The sequence below is a fragment of the Diplotaxodon limnothrissa genome, linkage group LG10 (assembly GCF_057381915.1).
Source record: "Diplotaxodon limnothrissa isolate DT_005_m linkage group LG10, D_limnothrissa_male_GT1.1, whole genome shotgun sequence".
Classification (NCBI taxonomy): domain Eukaryota; kingdom Metazoa; phylum Chordata; class Actinopteri; order Cichliformes; family Cichlidae; genus Diplotaxodon; species Diplotaxodon limnothrissa.
In genome coordinates this window covers 18,270,323-18,289,134 of record NC_140605.1, presented here as the reverse complement: position 1 = coordinate 18,289,134, position 18,812 = coordinate 18,270,323, and the positions used below count along the sequence as shown (strand labels likewise).

The following is an 18,812-nucleotide window of genomic DNA, read 5'->3' as shown; positions in this document are numbered from 1 at the left end:
CCTACCCCTCTGCAACGCTTCATTACACCGAAACAAAAACACTCAAGCACCACCAGTCACCAGTCAAGCACACTTGCTCTAATAACTTCACATAAAAGTGCACGCAGAGGGATTTCTGTAATATATACTTTTTAGTTATTGTGTGTGTGCGCTGTGTGTATATGGATGTCATTAGTTGCACAGACATGCTGTTACTCTTTAATTATAAGCACCTGCTGTGAGTGAAAAAAAGGATACTGCAGTACAACAAAGAGAATTTTTTTTTTTTTACTGAAACAAGAATCATCAGTGACTTTTTCCCTTTTGCATTTGTTTGTGCATCTTGGGGTAAAATAGCTCCAGGCTAAGACAAATGTTGACTTACGGTATCTTAATGTCCCGAATCTGCTTATAGATCAATGCTTATGTTTCTTCCTTAGTTTCCTTGTTTGTACGAGTAATGTCTGAGGAGCTTTTTGTTTTATTTCCAAAGTTTTTACTGACTGAATCTGGCAGTTATTAAGAAAATTCAGTTACTTTGCTGGGGCTTACCTTCCTATTAGGGACAAAAAGCATGTGGCCTCATTGTAAATCATTTAGGCAGGCAGCGTTTTGAATAAGCAGTGGGAAAGGTTTCCAGGAATTGAAAGCTAATCAATATAGCATACTATGAAAAATCCTCAGCTACTATGAACTAAGTGAAAACATGGCTGTATGTGCATATATGTGTGTGTGTGTGTGTGTGTGGGGGGGGGCTTTTTAGTTGTATAATGAAAGAACGTTAATAGTTAAATCAAATAATAGGGGAAAAAAAATAGCATCAAGAGAGTATGAAGTTGTCATTGTGTCTGATTTCCAGTGAAGCCTGATACGGTTTGTCACACCATCCAACCATCATCTGAATGAAGCTGATCGATCAAAGCTATTATGTCCTGGTGGCTTGAAAGCCAACTAAATGACCCTCAGTTTGTCACGGTCTGCAGAGACAGGCCGTGCGGTGGTGTGTGTGATGGACCCAGGTGCATACACAAGTGAGTAGACGGGAGTGAACTTAACAGAAAGCGAGCCTTTATTATGGCTGAAGACAAAGTGCACAAACAAAGCAGGGATGGCGTGACTAGACTATAACTAAACTGGGAAAACTAATACTGCGACAAACTAAGAAAACTCAGACTATGATGATCACTGCAAGGACTGACCGTGAAAACGTGGAGGTGAGAACACAGACGACGCGACACAGACTGTACGAAACACAGAGACTAAATACACATGAGGGATGATCAGGGGAAGTGGATGCACACGGGGAACACAGGTGACACTGATAACCATAACAAGACACGGCAGGAGTGAACGTAACACTGATGGGAGATGGGCAAAGTAAAGCAGGAAGTACACAGAGGTTCAAACAGGAGGAGAGAGAGCACGGGGAGAACGCAGACATAACGGGCTGGGGAAAACATAGAATAAAGCACAAAGAGAGACGAGGGCTCATAAATACACAGAGGGGCACACAGGGGGTAAGAGTCACGAAGGGAAAACACATAAGGAACAACGTAACAGATCAACCCAGGAAGCATGGCCTAAATAAAGAACAAAATACAAAAATACATGAAAACTAAGAATACTGGGCCCACATGGCCCAGGACCATGACACAGTTATCCAGTACCGTTTGTGCTGAATGTGAATGGCTCAGTTGGGGTTGTAGTATGTAGTTTTTTTGGTGATGCTTACATGCATGCGGGCTTACGCATGCATAAATAAAGTGACTCTAATGACAGATATATATTTTTTTTCTATAAAGCCAGTGCATATTGTCATGTACAGTAAATGTATAGTGCAAGCAATAAAAGCAGTTTTTATTTGTTATATACAACTTTGCTTTTCTTTTTCTTTTTTTAAAATGATTTTTAGGTCTGATCACAACAACAGCGAGGAAACTGGACAGAGAACAACAAGCTGAACACTTTTTAGAGGTACAGTAAAGCCTGAACCGTATTCATAGGTTCATATTGATATTATTTATCCAGGCCTGCCACTTGCCATAACCTACTATTAACAAAGACAGGGTGGAGGACAACCCTGGCAGACCCTCAAGGCTCCATAAACTGTGATGAATGGCTGTAGTTTTGGGCCCCAGGTTTGGGATTTTCTAAATGTAATCATTCATCATTGGTTATCTTCTCCACTCAGGACGGGAACAGGGAGGAGAGGAGTTGGTCTGCCCAGCATTTGATAAGTGCAGACACTAGGCATACAGATAGCTGGGTGATTACCATTTCTGTTGCTCCTGCAGCTCTGCATACAGATGAACCTGATAATCACAGATTCTTGACTTTGTGGACATGAACAAACTTCTATTCCCCCACACTTCGCTTACAACTTATTAAATGCCATTGAATTCACGAGCACTTTGCCTTTCTACAAAATGGAATGAAATAACCTGCAGTTGACCCACACGATTGCACCTGTGCGCTTTTGTTATGTGTTCTATTGTATGCCCGAATTGCCAATTGAGTTGTCCAGACTCATGCTGCCTTGTTTAGCTCCCATACTTAATAAATGTATGGCAGCACACTACAAAGTGAAAGAAACAGTAGAGAGAAAACTGCCAAGAAAATATACTATTGTGGCCAACTTGGAAAGAAACAAGTAAAGAAGTCTTTGTTAAAACATTGTTCTGAATATCACCCATGCATGCCACCCACTGCTCAGCCTGACTGCTTATGCTGTCTGTAATTAATAGCCTAGTGAAGAGTCAGGCTGGCAGCAATGGTGTTCACCCCTATCTGATCCAATTGATCCGTGATCAGCCCTCTGCCACCGCCTCCAGGGGATCAATAATACAAAGAGATTTCCCGTGAGCTCAGCTCCACGTGGCCCTGCCCTCACACAGCATGAGCAAGATTTACGATATCAATAAAATGTATGTGCTCCCTAGTAAAATCCCATGCATTTGTGTGCTTGTGTTCACGTTTTTCCCAGATTGCAGTAATAGATGGCCCGGTGACCACACGCCAATCTACTGTGTGGGTCATAGTTCACGTCCAGGATGAGAACGACAACCCGCCCACCTTCCCAGAGGTCACCTACCGCATCAGCTTGCCTGAGCGAGACAGGAACAAACGCGGGGAACCCGTGTACCGTGTCTTCGCTTACGACCGTGATTATGGCGCCAATAGCAACATCACCTACAGCATCATTAGCGGTAATGAGGACGAAAAGTTCAGTATCGACCCCAGGACTGCTATGGTGTCGTCAAAGAAGATGGTGACAGCAGGCAGCTATGACATCCTCACTGTGAGTCTCTCATATCAAATATAAAAGCTATCCTCGTTTTTAAAAGGAAAGCCTGTATTTGAAATCTGTGGGGAGATATGGCAGACAAAAGCCAGCACTCAGTAACAACAGTCTAAATTGCTGAAACGGCCTTCCTTGAGATAAGACTTTAAGGCACAGTGCTGCTTTTTTTCCATGTCTTGAGTGCTGCGTTTTCAATTCCGTTTCTTACAAACTAATCACAGCCAGTGTGCGCTTGTTAGCTCCTAAGGCTCTGCTTTCAGGGAAAGTTGGCAGAAGCAAACGCAGTAACTTTGCCATGTTTCATCAGGCAAAAGCCCAGGTACTGGAGCACACACATTATTCTATTGCCAATAAATTCAGCAGCAGAGTGGAGGGGTTGTGGGGTGGAGTGGTGTCGATGGATACTAGGTGGCATGATAGATCTTAGTTGATCTAGCATGAAAGGGTACTTGTGGTCAGACTAATATTACAAACAAACACAAATTGCATTTTTTGCATCCATATTTATACACTGGCCAAACTAGTATTGTATTTGTGTTGGGTGCGAAAAAGGCAGACTAAGCTATTGAAAGCCAGGTAGTGAGGCTCATCTCATTAATCTGCATTTGTTGGGATCAAAGTTTTTGTATGGATGGGATGTTATTGCTAGGCTATAGATGTAGTTAATCCACTCTAGGGGCAGTCAGTCAGTGCAGTGGTGATCAGTATAGATTATGATTGTAGGTTTCGTGGTCTATGAAGTGGAGAGGAAAGAATTCTAATGTACTCAAAGTTTTTGGTTGGCCTGAATACATGCATACTAATAGCAAGTAGTGGTAAGTCCTCCATTTGCTTGTGTTGGTATGGTGGCCCTGAAAGGTTAAATGCATTGCAACTCAAAAAACAGAAAATAGAAAAACACTGTAAAATCAGACAAAACACAACAGAAATGGAAAGAAAATTAAGCAAACATCATGAAACGAAATAAAAGTGTTTCTAGAGGGAAACAATAATGTGGTGGAACTACTGCAAAGAGTAAACGGCTAATACCAAACGTGTATCTACAATATTATATGAATCATGTGATTTTAATGCACATATTGATATGCAGCTTTTTCTTCTTTACATTACCGATGAACCCTCTGCTTCGTTTGAGTGTGTCTCAGTGCAATCCTTCGCATGTTTTGGTTTCTGTCACTCTCACAGCTTGTTTTGTTTCATGATTTGTTATTTGTTTGTTTGTTTTTTATATTTCTGTTGTTTTTCATTCAGCACCCTGAGGCAACTGAAATTGTCATTTTTCTATTTGCTGGTGGTTTCATAAGTTGCAGTCCATTTGATCTCTCAGGGCTACCAAACTAATTTATCTATATTGTTCCTTCTCTTAGATAAAAGCAGAGGACGGTGGCGATCCGCCATTATGGTCTACTGTTAAACTTCATGTAGAGTGGATTCGTAAACCTGCCCCCTCACCAGTGCCCCTACTGTTCACCCAGCGGTACTACAATTTCTCCATTTCGGAGACAGCTACTGTTGCCCAGCCAGTGGGAGTCGTGGCTATCAGCCAGTCCAGCACACCTGTCTGGTTCACTATCATTGGTAAGAAAATTAATATAAGATACTGAACTAACAGAGAGCCAAAGGACAGTACATACTCTGAATTTTCTCATAAAAGTGTCCTGGTTACACTAATGAAAAGTTACAAAGTGTTTCTTGATAGTGAGTTAGTAATAAATTGTTCTAGTTTTCATCATTATTGTCTTGACTCTGGTAAAAAAAACAGATCTCCTCCCTGGTTTTTAATAGAACAACTAAGGAATATTAACTTTTATTTGATAGTTAACATTAAATAAAAATGTAGAGCTGTTAAATCAAGAAAATATGTTTAATATTTAATTGTTCTTTTTTTAATAGACAGAGAAAATGCAATGTGCAAATGTTTTTCCCAGTTCATTCTTAGTGTTAATGTTAGATGAGTAATCGTACAGAAACGGTTATTCATATTTCAGATAGTTTTAAAAAATAAAAGCATTGGGGATATTTTATTTCAAACTTCCAGAAGTAAGCTCTTATCACCCACCCTTAGCTTAAGTATTCTAATGAAAAGTCAATTTGTATCACTTAGTGACACATATATATGTAAAAACGTCAAGAGGTCAACTTTGCAGTGCTGTATATAAATCATCCAAACCTTTGATCACAGGGATATCCAGACTTCATGAATATTTATATTCTCTTTTTTCTTTCCTCTCTCTCACCTTTAAGGCGGGCGCCCTGCCAGAGAAATGTTCTACATTCCTCAGAATGCATGTGGAAGAAACTGCTCGCTTGACACAGGTCGGGTCAAAGCTAATTTTGCCACACCTTTTCCCCCAAATGCTGCAGGTTTGAAGAAATTAAGGAAATCAAGGAAATGTAGCACGCAGTTCCATGACCTTGTTTAGCCAAAGGCAGAAGTGATCGATCTGAGTTTGGAATAGTAATCTCACACAGCTCCACTAATACTATGCAGTATCATTATCTCTGCCCACACAAGACAGGTTTGTGCTATTAGTTCAGCTACATTGTAGCTACTTTGGAAAGTTGCTGCATTTCTGATAGAAGCAGCCTGTAATGATACTGCTCCCCCTTCCATAAGGCCTCCATACAGTATTTTTATAAAACAACAGGCTATTTTAATGTTTCCACTTAAGGCTGAATTCAAATGCACCTCACTGTTTTTTAGCAGTTATGGATAAACCTTACAGTGACTAAAACAAGTACTAAGAAATGTGAGAGGAATTGCTCTTACAGTATAAATGACCCTTCAGAGATTTAACACCCACATTTTCAGATGCTCCTTAGATTTACAAAACTTCACAGAGCTCTAGCCCAGTGCTTTACTGTCAAGCCCGGCAGCATTAGTATTTCGGATCACTCTCACTGCTTTGTGCATCACTGGTCAGCCACTGCAAACAACTGTGGAGCTGAAACTGCACTGGAGCGTTTAGCAACTAAAGAGGCAGATTGTATTCCTCTGGTGGAGACCAAAGCCAGATCTGAAAATATGGGATACTTTGCTTACATTTGTTAGGGGCTATGTACAGTTTGAGAGTTTTGCATATAATTGCTTTTTTGTACTGCATTTCTTTTGAATCACACTAGAGAAATATTTGTTCTTAATCATTTTTATGGCACTGAATGTGATTTTGTGATATAGATAGACAGAAGAGTTTGATTCTTATACGGCTTTCTTATCGGGCGTGCTCTTCCTGGATTAATAACAGAACTCTGAGGCATCATTCCACCCTGACAGGAAAAGAAACTAGTGATTACATGCTGTAATTTTCTTTTTTCTCAATGCTGTGAGACTGATCCCTCGTAGTGTTGAATTGACCCACTGCTCTGCCATGAAAAGTAGAACAAAAAATAAATAAACAATGTGAGATCCTGTATTTTGCTCCCACTCAACATGCATCAGTGGTTGTGTGAAAAATGCCCAATCAGTATTCATATGCTGAGGGGTGCTCAGGCTCCCAGATATCTCGGGAGAGAAGCTGGAATGAGAGGAAGGATGGTACCGAATACCTAACACATATCACTCCCCTCCCTCACTTTAATCAAACATTAAGCCTTTAAACTGTACACTCGCCGCCCGTGGAAAAGACCCTGCTGCAGGTTTTTGATCTCTGAGATGGGTTGTGTTTTGGAGTGATAAGACAGATGTTTGCGTGGCTGTTAACAGCTCTCAGGCTGCCAAGTGGGTTTGGTGCTACATCACATTGCATTTCAGTTCATTTTATTTCACAGTCCCTCCAGCTCCAGACGAAGGCACCTGGCCAAAACAATTACACAGTAATAACTTAGAGCACCTGAGTCTTATATGCAGTGCGAATACTAAAAGGCTGACACTAAGTGTGTGTACGGGGGATGGGTGTGTGTGTGTTCATTTATTCCAGGGAGCTTTGACATGCAGTTTGACCTCCAACTGGGGGTGGGGACTCTAGTCGTGGCCAAGCCCCTTGATGCGGAGGTGCAGTCTGTGTACAACATGACGGTACAGGTGACAGATGGGACCAACTTTGCCACAGCACAGGTACACAGAGTTTTGATTTGTTATGCACTGGCGCTGCCTCTCATACGCCCCAGACCCACATCAAATTAAATTATTGTTCCCTCTTTTCACGGGGAACTGTTTACGCTCAGCTTCGCTTCCTCTGCTTGCGCTCGGTTTTTCTGAAATTATCTCATACTGACTATGAAATGTGCTTTTGTTGCCCTGCTTTGACATTCCCTGTGCTCCTGCTGTCGGGGCTCCCCTACTGGGTATATCTTGTAAGGGAAATCCTTGATATCAGAGAATTAATGGGATTACTCTGGACAAATAAAGGTCAAGATACAAAAAGAACCTCATGCCTCTTGGAGAACGCTCGCTCTGGCTTACCAGTCTGCCATTAATAGGGCCTTGTCTTAATGCAAATAGTGTTCAGTTGTGTCTGAGCCTTGCATTTACTCTACAATTGGATTGAGGATTGTCAGTTACCGAAGCTAATTCGACTCCAAGTCTCCTATCACTGTTTGCCACTACGCTGACTATGCAGATTTCCCCTTTCCTATCTCTTCATCATTCAGGTGTTCATTCGAATACAGGACAGCAACGACAACCCTCCAGTTTTTTCTCTACCAGCTTATGATGTCAGCGTATCTGAGGACATACCAGTTGACATGGAGCTGCTGCGGGTCAGAGCATCGGACATTGATGAGCGTGCCCGTTTGAGCTTCTCCATCTATGGCAGCGTAGACCCGGCCAGTATGAGGCTGTTTAGGGTCAATCCTGGCACAGGAGTTGTCTATACTGCAGACAGGCTCGACTATGAAGCCCGGACACAGCACATCCTCACTATTATGGTGGGAAAGGAAGCATGGATGACAATCTGTTCGTGTGTGTGTGTGTGTGTGTGTGTGTGTGTGTGTGTGTGTGTGTGTGTGTGTGTGTGTGTGTGTGTGTGTGTGTGTGTGTGTGTGAGCTTGGATGTTACTGTGAGTCTCTATGCGCCACTGTGCTATCCAATAAATTATGTCCGTTTTGGCAACTGTGTCTGCCTCACTTAATTTTTGCTGATTTTGTTCTTTTATCACCTCGTACAGCTCTATCCATATTCATCTCTCGTTTGCTGCTTTAGGTCAAGGATCAGGAGTTTCCATTTAACCGTGACCTAGCTCGTATCCTGGTGGCAGTGGAAGATTCCAATGATAACATTCCCTACTTCACCAGCACCGTATACGATGCTACGGCCTACGAGACTTTTTCTGTCGGCACGTCTGTAGTGCAGGTGACGGCTCTAGACAAAGACAATGGGATTAATGGGCAGCTCACCTATACTATAGAAGCAGGTACGGTCCAATGTGCAAGAAGATTATTCTCCTTTTGATTTGTATCTGTGCTTGTGTTTTAAACAGTGTAGTGACCTGTGATTTCTTTTTGTATCCTCCTTTAATAGTGTCTGTAACCTTTCTGCTACTTTCAGGTAACACCGGTGGTGTGTTTGGCATTGATAATACCACAGGCCTTATCTTCATTGCCAAGGAACTGGACCTCACTTCTTTAGGCTTTTACACCCTCAGTGTGCGCGTCACAGACAGTGGATTTCCCCCATTAATGGCCACCGCTTCAGTTCGCATTTCCTTGATCCTCTCAGACTTCTCCAAACCGAAATTCTCTCAGAAGGAGTATCAGGCTGAGGTAAAAAAATAAATAAATAAAAAATAAAGTTAGAGATAAATTACTGTCTGAAGGGAGAAGGCTGGAGAGGGTGGGAGAGATAGGAGGAATAAAGACAGCTTGGAGGCGGTATGTGTGTATAGAGGTTAAATGTCTAGACAGATATACAGGAGGTAAGAACGGTATTTTTCAGGAAATGGTCTATACAACTCACTCAAGTTCTGAAAATCTACCTGTATATTTCTGCTCTTTGGCTTTATAGATTATGGAGAACAGCAAAACTGGAACTTACGTGATCACTGTTAGCGCCCTCAGCCGCTCAGCACTCATTTATGACATCACCAGAGGCAACGAGGAGCGCTGCTTCTTTATTAACCACCATACCGGTGTAATCACTACACGCAAACCGCTGGACTTTGAGGTTTGTTAATGTTTTTTCTTTTTTGGTTATATATTAGATGTATAGATGCTTAGCAGTCAAACAGTGGGTACGAGGGGCTTCCGTTCTGTCCCAAGTGCATTTTGTAGGTGTGCCTTTGACCCAAATATATAGTCAGTCATAAAGAATTATATTCAGCCAAAAAAAGCAACAGCAAACAAGCAGTCCTGGAACAGATGGTGTGGCCCTCAGAGCCGTAATCAGCATTACATCTAATCACTCACTGTGATTAGATGAGAAAAAAGTAACTGAGAGTGCATAAATATGCAGAGGTTCTCCAAGATGCTTCTAACAAGCTGTCATTTCAGTCACTTGTTTGAATATACCCTGAGGACAAGGTATTGTTGGAAAGGGAAAGGATGGTAACATGAAATATTTATGTGATTTAATTTCTATTTCCAAAGATTTATAGCATTATTTTTAAAGCCACTGTCACGTTCTTCTTTATGCAAAAAAAAGCTGGCTTTACATCGGATCTAAATTGAATTAGTTTTTTAAACAATTTCACTGGATTTCTTTGCTTTGCCAGCAAACAACATCTTACTTTCTGGTGGTGCGTGCCCTGAGCATGGCTGGAGTGGAAGCCAGCACCTCCGTCATCATACAAGTAGTAGATGTGAACGACAGCCCACCTGTATTCCAACAAATCAGGTATTAGTTGTTGTATCAGTTGTTGAGTGTTAAAAAGTGATTTTCTCGACCGACCTAAGAAATATTTGACTGACATCAGCGTTACCTTTTTCTCCTAACAGGTATGTCGGCGTAGTCAGCGAGGCTGCTCCAATCAACAGTGTGGTCCTGGCAGAGGACGGTAACCCTTTGGTCATCCAGGCAACTGATAAGGATCGCAACCACAATGCCCTGTTAGTGTTCGAGATCATAGGTGAGACTGCTCGGATGTTCTTCAGCGTGGACTCTGGGACTGGATCGATCCGGTAGGTGATAATGCTGTGCAGAAGTTGAATCACTATTGATCTGATTAATTTCCTTATAAGTTGATATATAATGGGTTTGTTTAAATGATTTTTAGAACGATTGCCAGTCTGGACTATGAAACCTTCTCTGAGTTCGTCTTTCGGGTTCATGTTAGAGATAGTGGCCAGCCTCCACGGGATGCTGACAGCCCAGCAGAGGTACTTATAAAGGTAAGCAAATAACATATGAATCAGCTTTCATTGTCTCATAAACAACTCTTGACTCACTTTGAGTTCTGCGTTATCGTAGTCATTTCTCAACATTATTTTCACTCCCTGTGTACCACGTCTTAGGTGATCAACATCAATGACTCGCCCCCTAAGTTTTCCGAGGACACTTACGAGACAATCCTCTTGTTGCCTACCTACATGGGTGTAGAGGTTCTTAAGGTTAAGGCTCTTGACCCCGATATGACCTCTGACCCCACACTTAACCCTGACAAGTCTATCACACCACAGCTGCTTTACTCTTTGGTGGATAGCAATGTGGAGTTCTTTTCTGTTGAGCCATACACTGGACTTGTGACCGTCATCAATCAGAGCCTCAATAAAGACCGTTATCGCTTCAATGTGAAGGTAGGTCTTTAGTGGACATGACATACCATTTGAAAGTCTTTTCATCATTCTGCTATCTGGACTAAGCTGGGCAAACATAATAATGATTTCCTCCAGAAGGTCAGATTCCTGGGTCAGTGCAGAGTTGTGCACATAGAGCCCAAAATTATGTGGTGACTTGTTACGGGATACATCATCTGCATGACTCAGGATTTTCTGACCCAGGATTACATCCAGAATTATTTTACTGTTTTTATTAAGAAAATAAGGGCAGTCAAATTGAGCTAAGAAAAAAACCTCCAGCATTACATTCTCTGCCATAGCTAATTCTGACTCATTTATCTTCTTTCTTTAAGGTTTGGGATGGACGTTTTTCCAGCATGACACTGGTCACGGTGCTTGTCCGAGAAGCTATAGACAGCGGAATTCTCTTCACCTTCCCAGTTTACTTTGCCTCCATCCCAGAGAACATACCCAATATCACCTTAGCGACTGTGGTGAGCACAGTTGGTCACCGCCTCAACGAGCCACTCAAGTACACTCTGCTGAACCCCGTTGGGCGCTTCAGCATTTGGCCCACTTGTGGAGCAGTGTTCACTACCGGTGTGCCTTTTGACAGAGAGGAGAAGGACAGTTATGAATTGGTGGTGGAGGTCAGCAGGGAAGATGAAATATTGAGGGTGGCTAGGGTGATCGTGCAAGTACAGGTAGGTATGGAAATCATCTGCCTGCAAGCATGCTTCTAGTTGTTGCTTTTTCTGTCCATCCTTCACACTTACAGTAATGCAGACTTGGGCGTATTGGGGCAGTCATGTGTTTTCAATTCTTTTGGTTTAGAATGCTTTAAATACGTTTTACATTGTTGCTTGAATGTGTTTTTGTTATAGACTAATTTGGTAGGACAGTGGTGCAGTGGTCAAGAGATTGCGGTGCAGATTTTGTGTTGCTGAACAACATTAACCCTCCTGAGCTTTAAAATGACCCCATTATGTTTTTCTTAAAATCAAATCTTCTAGGTGGAGGATGTAAACGACAACTCTCCACAGTTTGTGAACCTTCCCTACTACGCTGTAGTGCAGGTAGAAGCACAGCCAGGATCAAGTGTTTTCAGGGTCTCAGCTACTGACAAAGACTACGGTCGGAATGGACAAGTGACGTACAGCCTTAAGGAGCAGCACAGAAACTTTCAAGTAAGTAAAACATCTTCCCTTATTTTATATGGGAGGCTGTAAAATGTTATAATTGTGCAAATTCATGAGTTGGACTGATTAATGTCTATAAATCCCATGCAGGTGCACCCTGTGACAGGAGAGCTGACCTTAAAGAGAGCCTTCGAGGCAGATTTATCTAACGCAGAGTACAAACTGATCCTCGTGGCGACTGACGGTGGCTTCCCTCCTCTGTCCAGTGAGGTGGAGCTGCCTGTTAGTGTAGCAAATAAAGCTATGCCAGTATTTGACAAGCCTTTTTATGGTGTCACCGTCAAAGAGGATTTGGATGTCTCCACCTCCGTCTTGTGTATCAATGCCAGTAGTCCCGAGGGCCAGAGCGTCATCTTCACCATCACAGATGGAGACCCATCCCTCCAGTTTGACATTGGCTTCGACACAGGAATCATCCGTGTGATTTACCCGTTAGACTATGAGACCACACAGTATTACCGTTTAACGGTGAAGGCTACCGATACACTGACCGGAGCTAAGTCGGAGGTTGATGTGGACATTGTCATGCTGGACGTGAACGATAACCCACCGCTGTTCCTGAACACTTCATACTCAGCTGTGCTCTCTGAGAACTCCATGATTGGAACGCCCGTCTTACAGGTGTGTGTGTGTGTGCGTGTGCGCATGCCTGTGTTTGCTGAGTTAGTCCAGTGTGTACTCTAACTGAATGAGTGTTTACATTTAAGAGTCACTTCAGCAGCATTGCAGATGGCTCATTTATTCATGGGAAGATGGTGTGATATTTGCCTAGAAATTTCCCAGTGGAAGTGCTTGACCTTTAATACAATAGTGCTCTTTTTTCATTCGGGAACATATTTCTGTTTACAAGATGAGAACATCATATGATTGAATTTGGATTTTTCTCACATCTTTTTAAGTCAGTCAGCAAAATACTGTAGGCCCGTGTCCCTTTTTACTAGCATTAAAGTGTAAAAGAAACAGATTTAAGAACAGAGGCTTATAATCACTGAGCCTTAAAATATGCTTTGCTCTTGCTCTGTGGTACTGCAGTATTGTTTACCACGTGGGTCGTATTTAACCTGATCAAAAGCACATCTCTGCCTCAGCAGTCAAATAACAAATTTCTGGACATCCAAGAAGGGATGCCAAATGGTTTGGTATCAGTACATGAAACAGTCGCTAAGAGATGACCTAAGTTTCTGTTTATTAGCTCTGAATGGCTATAATGGGCAAAATATAAAGATAACGTTGATAAATTAAAAATCTTGGTGGTCCTCCTTGGTATGAAGGTCAGCTTTTTCAACTTTAGTGAAAATTGGGGAGAAATGTTTGGTCTATAAATGTACGGCATCAGTACGGCAACCACATCAGTTAAATTAACGCAAATTAAATTAACATAAGCTTGGTGAACTGAGTTTTCCCCAGGTCGTTGATGAACAAGTAGGAGATCTGACTGGCGCAGCCTGGTGAAACAGTGCGGCCTCTCATTGTTTTACAAGACAAAATAATTGTTTGTTTAAGTCTAAGAAACCAAAATGCCAAAATATATTTTTGCTTATTTCAGTGACCTCTAGTGGTTATGTGCTGTGTTTTTTGTAGTTTCTCAATATCAAAATATCAGTTTCTCGATATCTATTTATTATAGGTACAGCTGGCCTTCATATATTTGAAAATCATGCATATGTTTTAAAAGTTAACTGCACAAACTCACTTCCAACTTTGACCCAATTGTGGCATTACATTACTCAAGTCACAGATATAAAAAACAGGGGACCAAATTTCAAAACCTTTTATATTTGTTTAAAAGAGCTGCACAGACTCCGACAGAAGTAAAAACACTTGGAGCGCTATGACCGACTAATCAGATTTTCTGTTTGGCTTCCATATGATTGTTCCACCTCCTTCTTTAACATTATATCACAACTTTTAATATTTTTATATTTTATTACTTTATTTCTGTAAATGTAGTTGTATCTCAGCAAATGTTCACGCTGAATGTTAAACAAATGCTTTGACAAGGTTTTACATGTCTTTCTATCCTATTCTCAGTAAAATCTGGAACGTTATTTACTTTTTCAATTGGCTGCAGTGGTGGTGTTGTACCCACAGAGTATGTGTGGGGTAAGCAAATCAGCCCTTATCTTGAATAATGCATGAGGCAGGACACAATTGAATGTAACTCTCCGTGTAGGTGTTTGCCCAAGACCAGGACACAGAAAAGAACGGCGTGGTGAGTTACCAGATCCTATCTGACATCTACAACAGCACCGACTACTTCAGCATCGACAGTAACAGCGGGCTGATATACACGGCACGTCTGCTCGACTATGAGCTCATCCAGCGCCACAACTTCATTGTCAGGGCGACGGACAGCGGAGACCCTGCCCTTAGCAGCGATGTTACTGTCTCTGTGACTGTAACTGACACCAATGACAACCCACCTAATTTCAGCCAAATGCTGTACGAGGCCTTTGTCAGCGAGCTGGCTCCCAGAGGACACTTTGTGACTTGTGTTCAGGCATCAGATGCTGACATCTGTGATGCCAGTAGGCTGAGGTAAGGAAAAAGACGCTTTGAGAACTTACCGATTCTGTGTTTTCTCTGTAGACTTGATTTACCTTTGAACCTAGATGCAAATCCTCTTTAAGAATTTTTCAGATTGTCACCTCTTGAAAAGCACAGTGCAGTGTTTTGGTTTGCTAAAATCCCAGTAATCCTGGTTCAGTTTCACACGAGGCTTTATTTAGATTTTTCTCAAGCAGTTTTGGCTCAGCACCCCCTCAAGACAAGTAGACACTTGTAATTTGCAGCACCTCTTGAGCAAAATAACTTTGTAGACCGTAAGCAACACAAGCTCTCTCTTCTTCCTCCGCCTTCAGGTACAGTATTCTCTCAGGAAATGAGAAAATGACTTTTATGATGGAGCCAGATACGGGGGTGCTTCGTCTGTCTAACAAGAGGAGACAAGGCATGAAACTCTCCTATCAACTCAATGTGTCCGTGTCGGATGGAGTCTTCACCAGCACTGCTCAGGTGAGACAACTTTTGGCAGTTACGTATTCGTTCTGTCAGCTGATTTGGTCTTTTTTTAAGTCTCAGTAGTCCTTATACACAGAAAATGGGCTGACCTTCTTCACCGGCCTGTCAAAATTATTACCAACCTTCGCTGCTGCTCAGTGTAACTGCTGTTTCTCACAACTGCCAGCTCCACAGTGGGAGGTTAATGTCTCGCCATATCAGATTTACTTTGAGGATAAGCTGCCAGCTGGAAAAAATACTCACATCTGTCTCTTAGTGGTAATTACAAATGGGAGATTTGAGGGGGGGTTGGGTCATATATCACACATTTCTGTTGCAATAACACATCACCCCATTCTTAAAGTTCTTCTTCTGACATACATGAAATATATGTGCAGCAGTTCTTCACGGAGGTGTCAGTATCTGTGTGTAATCCGTGTGTAATTCAAATCAGTAACTAATTGTTCACAACCCTGGTGTTCTTACTACTGCTTTGCCTTTTTGATTTGATCGTGTTTGACAAATCAGCCGGTGATGTTTGTTGGGATGGCAACAGCAGCATGTCAGCAGACAGTGAGGATAATGATGATGGAGTGATGTTGCGATGGTGATTCACAGGTGATTGTACGTGTCCTGGGAGCTAACCTGTACAGCCCAGTATTTAGCCAGAGGTTCTACTTGGCTGAGGTCCAGGAAAATGCACCGGAAGGGTCAAAGGTCATTCAGGTAATTTCACTTTTTCAGTGCACTGAATTAATGAATACAAAATAACACAATGAGGAATATTGATGAATTTCTGTGTGGACATACAGGTCCGCGCAACAGATGAGGACTCTGGACTGTACGGACAGATCACCTACTCGTTCATCAACGACCTGGGGAAAACTCAGTTCACCATTGATGCAGATGGGGTCATTTCCACTGTTCAGAAATTAGACCGAGAAAACCCTTTCAACAAGGACATGGTGCTAACTGTGATGGCCCTGGATGGTGGAGGTAACTGTTTCCCTAAAAAGCCATCTTCAAATCAGCTAATATAAGTAGAGATTCTCCAATTGCAATTTTCTTGGCAAATTTCATTTTCCTGTTTTATTTCTCCGCATGACCAAATTTTCTTTCTAATAAAAATAACTGAGAGCATATAAAAATAAAAATCAACTTTTCTTCAACACAAAATATTTTTAAGTTTAAAAAGTTTATCTAAGTTATTTAACTTTACAGTTTCACCCCAAACTGCTCTCGATGAAATAACTGAAAATAAAGAACTCTGCTGCTGGAAAGAGTTATAAAAAACTGACTGAAATTGAGCTGCTGTACACCCACCTTTACTTGGCCTTCACCAAAAAAAAGCAGGTGCAATAGATTTATATAACAAAAGTTGGTTACATACATCAACCCTTTCCTCTTTTTCACTTGTCTTCACAACTTTCCTGGTAACTGCATTGATGCTTCTATTGCTCATACAATTTCCTTCATTAGCTTTTTCTTTGCGGGGCTGCCCCTGCAGTTTACTTTGGTAAACGAAATGCCATCATTCACTTTCGGGAACGTCCATACTAACCATGCGTTAGCATGTTGCGTTGAAGGTGCATAGACTTTTTTCCTGTTGTGCATCGATTCATTAATCCTAAATCGATTTTTAAATATATATGAACTATTCCAACAACCGCCAAACAGTTAAAACAACAAATGAGAGCAAGTAAACGGATACCGCAAAAAGATGTAAACAGAAACTACTGAAAGCCGACATCTCACAGGTTCCGAAGCTGAGGGTTTCCTCACTCTCCGAGCAAAATACATTGAACCAGTAGCAAAAGAAGATCACAACTACACTTCACATTTGATAAACATCGTCATGAATTCCCTCTTGCTTTGGCAGTTTTGATGAAATCACACTTCCTGCAGAGCTCTTTCACTCTCTCGGTGTACTTCAAGAACAGTTTCCCCATCTTAAATCTCTGTTTTCTGCATTATTTGCTTGCTTATTGCACACCAGTCTACCATTGTGTTCAGCGCTGTCGCACGCTGTTTTTTTGTTGTTGTTGTGTTTTGTTTTGTTTTTTCAAAAATGACCTCCGACAAGAAAGCCTCATTTTTGCTGTTCAATATTGAAGAAATTTAAATTTTTTTTGCCAAATTGGAAAACACTTAAATGTCTCTAATAAAACCTCTGTAACTGTAATGTTCGTTTTTTAAACTACTGCAGAATATTTTAATACTTCTGACTGTCTGAGTCAAAATTGAATCAAATCAAATCAAATTGAATTGGGACCTTGTGAATCAGAATTAAATCAGCTATAGAAATCAGTGATAATACCCAGCGCTAATCTGTATCATTTGTGCATATTAAATGTATGTGTGTTTTTATTTTCCAGGCCGTGCATCATTTTGCACGGTACGGGTGGTTCTTGCAGATGAGAATGACAACGCCCCCCGGTTCAGAGCAGTGGAGTATCGTATGAGCATTAAAGCAAATGTTGCCAAAGGTTCTCTTGTCACTCAGATCCAGGCCACTGACCCAGATGCTGGGTCTAATGGAAGGATCACATACTCACTTTACAGTGAGGCACGCCTATCTCTGGTCGATGTTCTGGAGGTCAGTGCATGTTGCTTTTCAACTTCTTTTTGACTGCCCTTTGTAAAAAGAAAATTAATATCTATGCAACACATAAAATCACATAAAAATGCAACCACATGCAATCTGCAACAAATTGATTTAAAACTCATTAAAGCACAAACTCTTTTAGCGGTAAACTTGATTTTCAATTAAGGAATGTTTTCACATGACCCTCCGTTCCCACTTCAGGGGATTAAAAGCCATCTGTTTGCTGTAGATTATGTATTTTTAATCATCTAATCAAAATGATGTTGCATTAGGGTTGATGCTTTGGTCAATTTTGAAAATACAATTAAATTTAAATAAATGTGGGCTATAAATGAATCGAAACACCATGGGATTAAAGGAATATAGCTGCAACTTATAAACACTGTATGTCGCGGTGAAGCTTGAAGGGCATTGCGGTTCAGTTTGTGCGCATAAAACCGTGACGTTCTCCTTGTATTTTATTAATGTTAATCAAAATGATATAAAAATAGCAACAACTTTCGTGGTTTGGAATTAAACACATAACTACAAATGTCAACAGTTTAAAAAAAAAAAACTCCCAAAAGCTGATTTAAATAGCCTTGTGATTTTGCTGGTGTTCAGGTGGAGCCAGACAGTGGCTGGATGATGACTAAAAGCACAGTGGACCACCTCCAGGGCACTGTGCTGTCCTTCTTTGTCAAAGCCACAGATGGTGGTTCTCCGGCTAAGCACTCCCTGGTGTCCGCCTTCATCCACGTAGTCCCTCCAGATGCATTCGTTCCCTCGTTCAGCCAGCCTCAGTACTCCTTCACCATCCCTGAGGACACAGCGGTAGGAACCGCCCTGGGGTCTGTGTACATGGGTGCTGGACAGACCGGGTTCTTTAGTGCAATCGCAGGGGAGACGCTTGACAGCAACCAGGAGGGGACCTTCCTGGTGGAGAAGGAGACTGGTCTCATCCGTCTGGTGAAACCGCTAGACTATGAAGAGGTCAGCATCTTCCGCTTTAAAGTTGCAGCAACAACAAGACGAGACCTGATTGAGTCAGTCTCCACTGTAGATCTGGAGGTTAAGGTTGGTACCACAATGCACTGC

General features: G+C 41.7%; 1 protein-coding gene across 1 annotated transcript in view; it reads left to right on the top strand.

The window, feature by feature from the left end:
• The window catches only part of fat3b (FAT atypical cadherin 3b), a 66,472-nt gene that overhangs the window by 22,982 nt on the left and 24,678 nt on the right, over positions 1–18,812 (top strand). The window contains exons 6-27 of the mRNA XM_085364519.1: positions 1,892–1,953; positions 2,963–3,277; positions 4,648–4,858; positions 5,525–5,596; positions 7,198–7,334; positions 7,871–8,146; positions 8,422–8,632; positions 8,767–8,981; positions 9,223–9,381; positions 9,929–10,050; positions 10,152–10,334; positions 10,430–10,544; positions 10,668–10,949; positions 11,285–11,635; positions 11,945–12,118; positions 12,221–12,751; positions 14,304–14,668; positions 14,992–15,145; positions 15,749–15,856; positions 15,943–16,126; positions 17,506–17,726; positions 18,339–18,791. Coding sequence (XP_085220645.1) covers positions 1,892–1,953; positions 2,963–3,277; positions 4,648–4,858; positions 5,525–5,596; positions 7,198–7,334; positions 7,871–8,146; positions 8,422–8,632; positions 8,767–8,981; positions 9,223–9,381; positions 9,929–10,050; positions 10,152–10,334; positions 10,430–10,544; positions 10,668–10,949; positions 11,285–11,635; positions 11,945–12,118; positions 12,221–12,751; positions 14,304–14,668; positions 14,992–15,145; positions 15,749–15,856; positions 15,943–16,126; positions 17,506–17,726; positions 18,339–18,791 — 4,901 coding nt within the window. The remainder of the gene's footprint in view (positions 1–1,891; positions 1,954–2,962; positions 3,278–4,647; positions 4,859–5,524; positions 5,597–7,197; positions 7,335–7,870; positions 8,147–8,421; positions 8,633–8,766; positions 8,982–9,222; positions 9,382–9,928; positions 10,051–10,151; positions 10,335–10,429; positions 10,545–10,667; positions 10,950–11,284; positions 11,636–11,944; positions 12,119–12,220; positions 12,752–14,303; positions 14,669–14,991; positions 15,146–15,748; positions 15,857–15,942; positions 16,127–17,505; positions 17,727–18,338; positions 18,792–18,812) is intronic.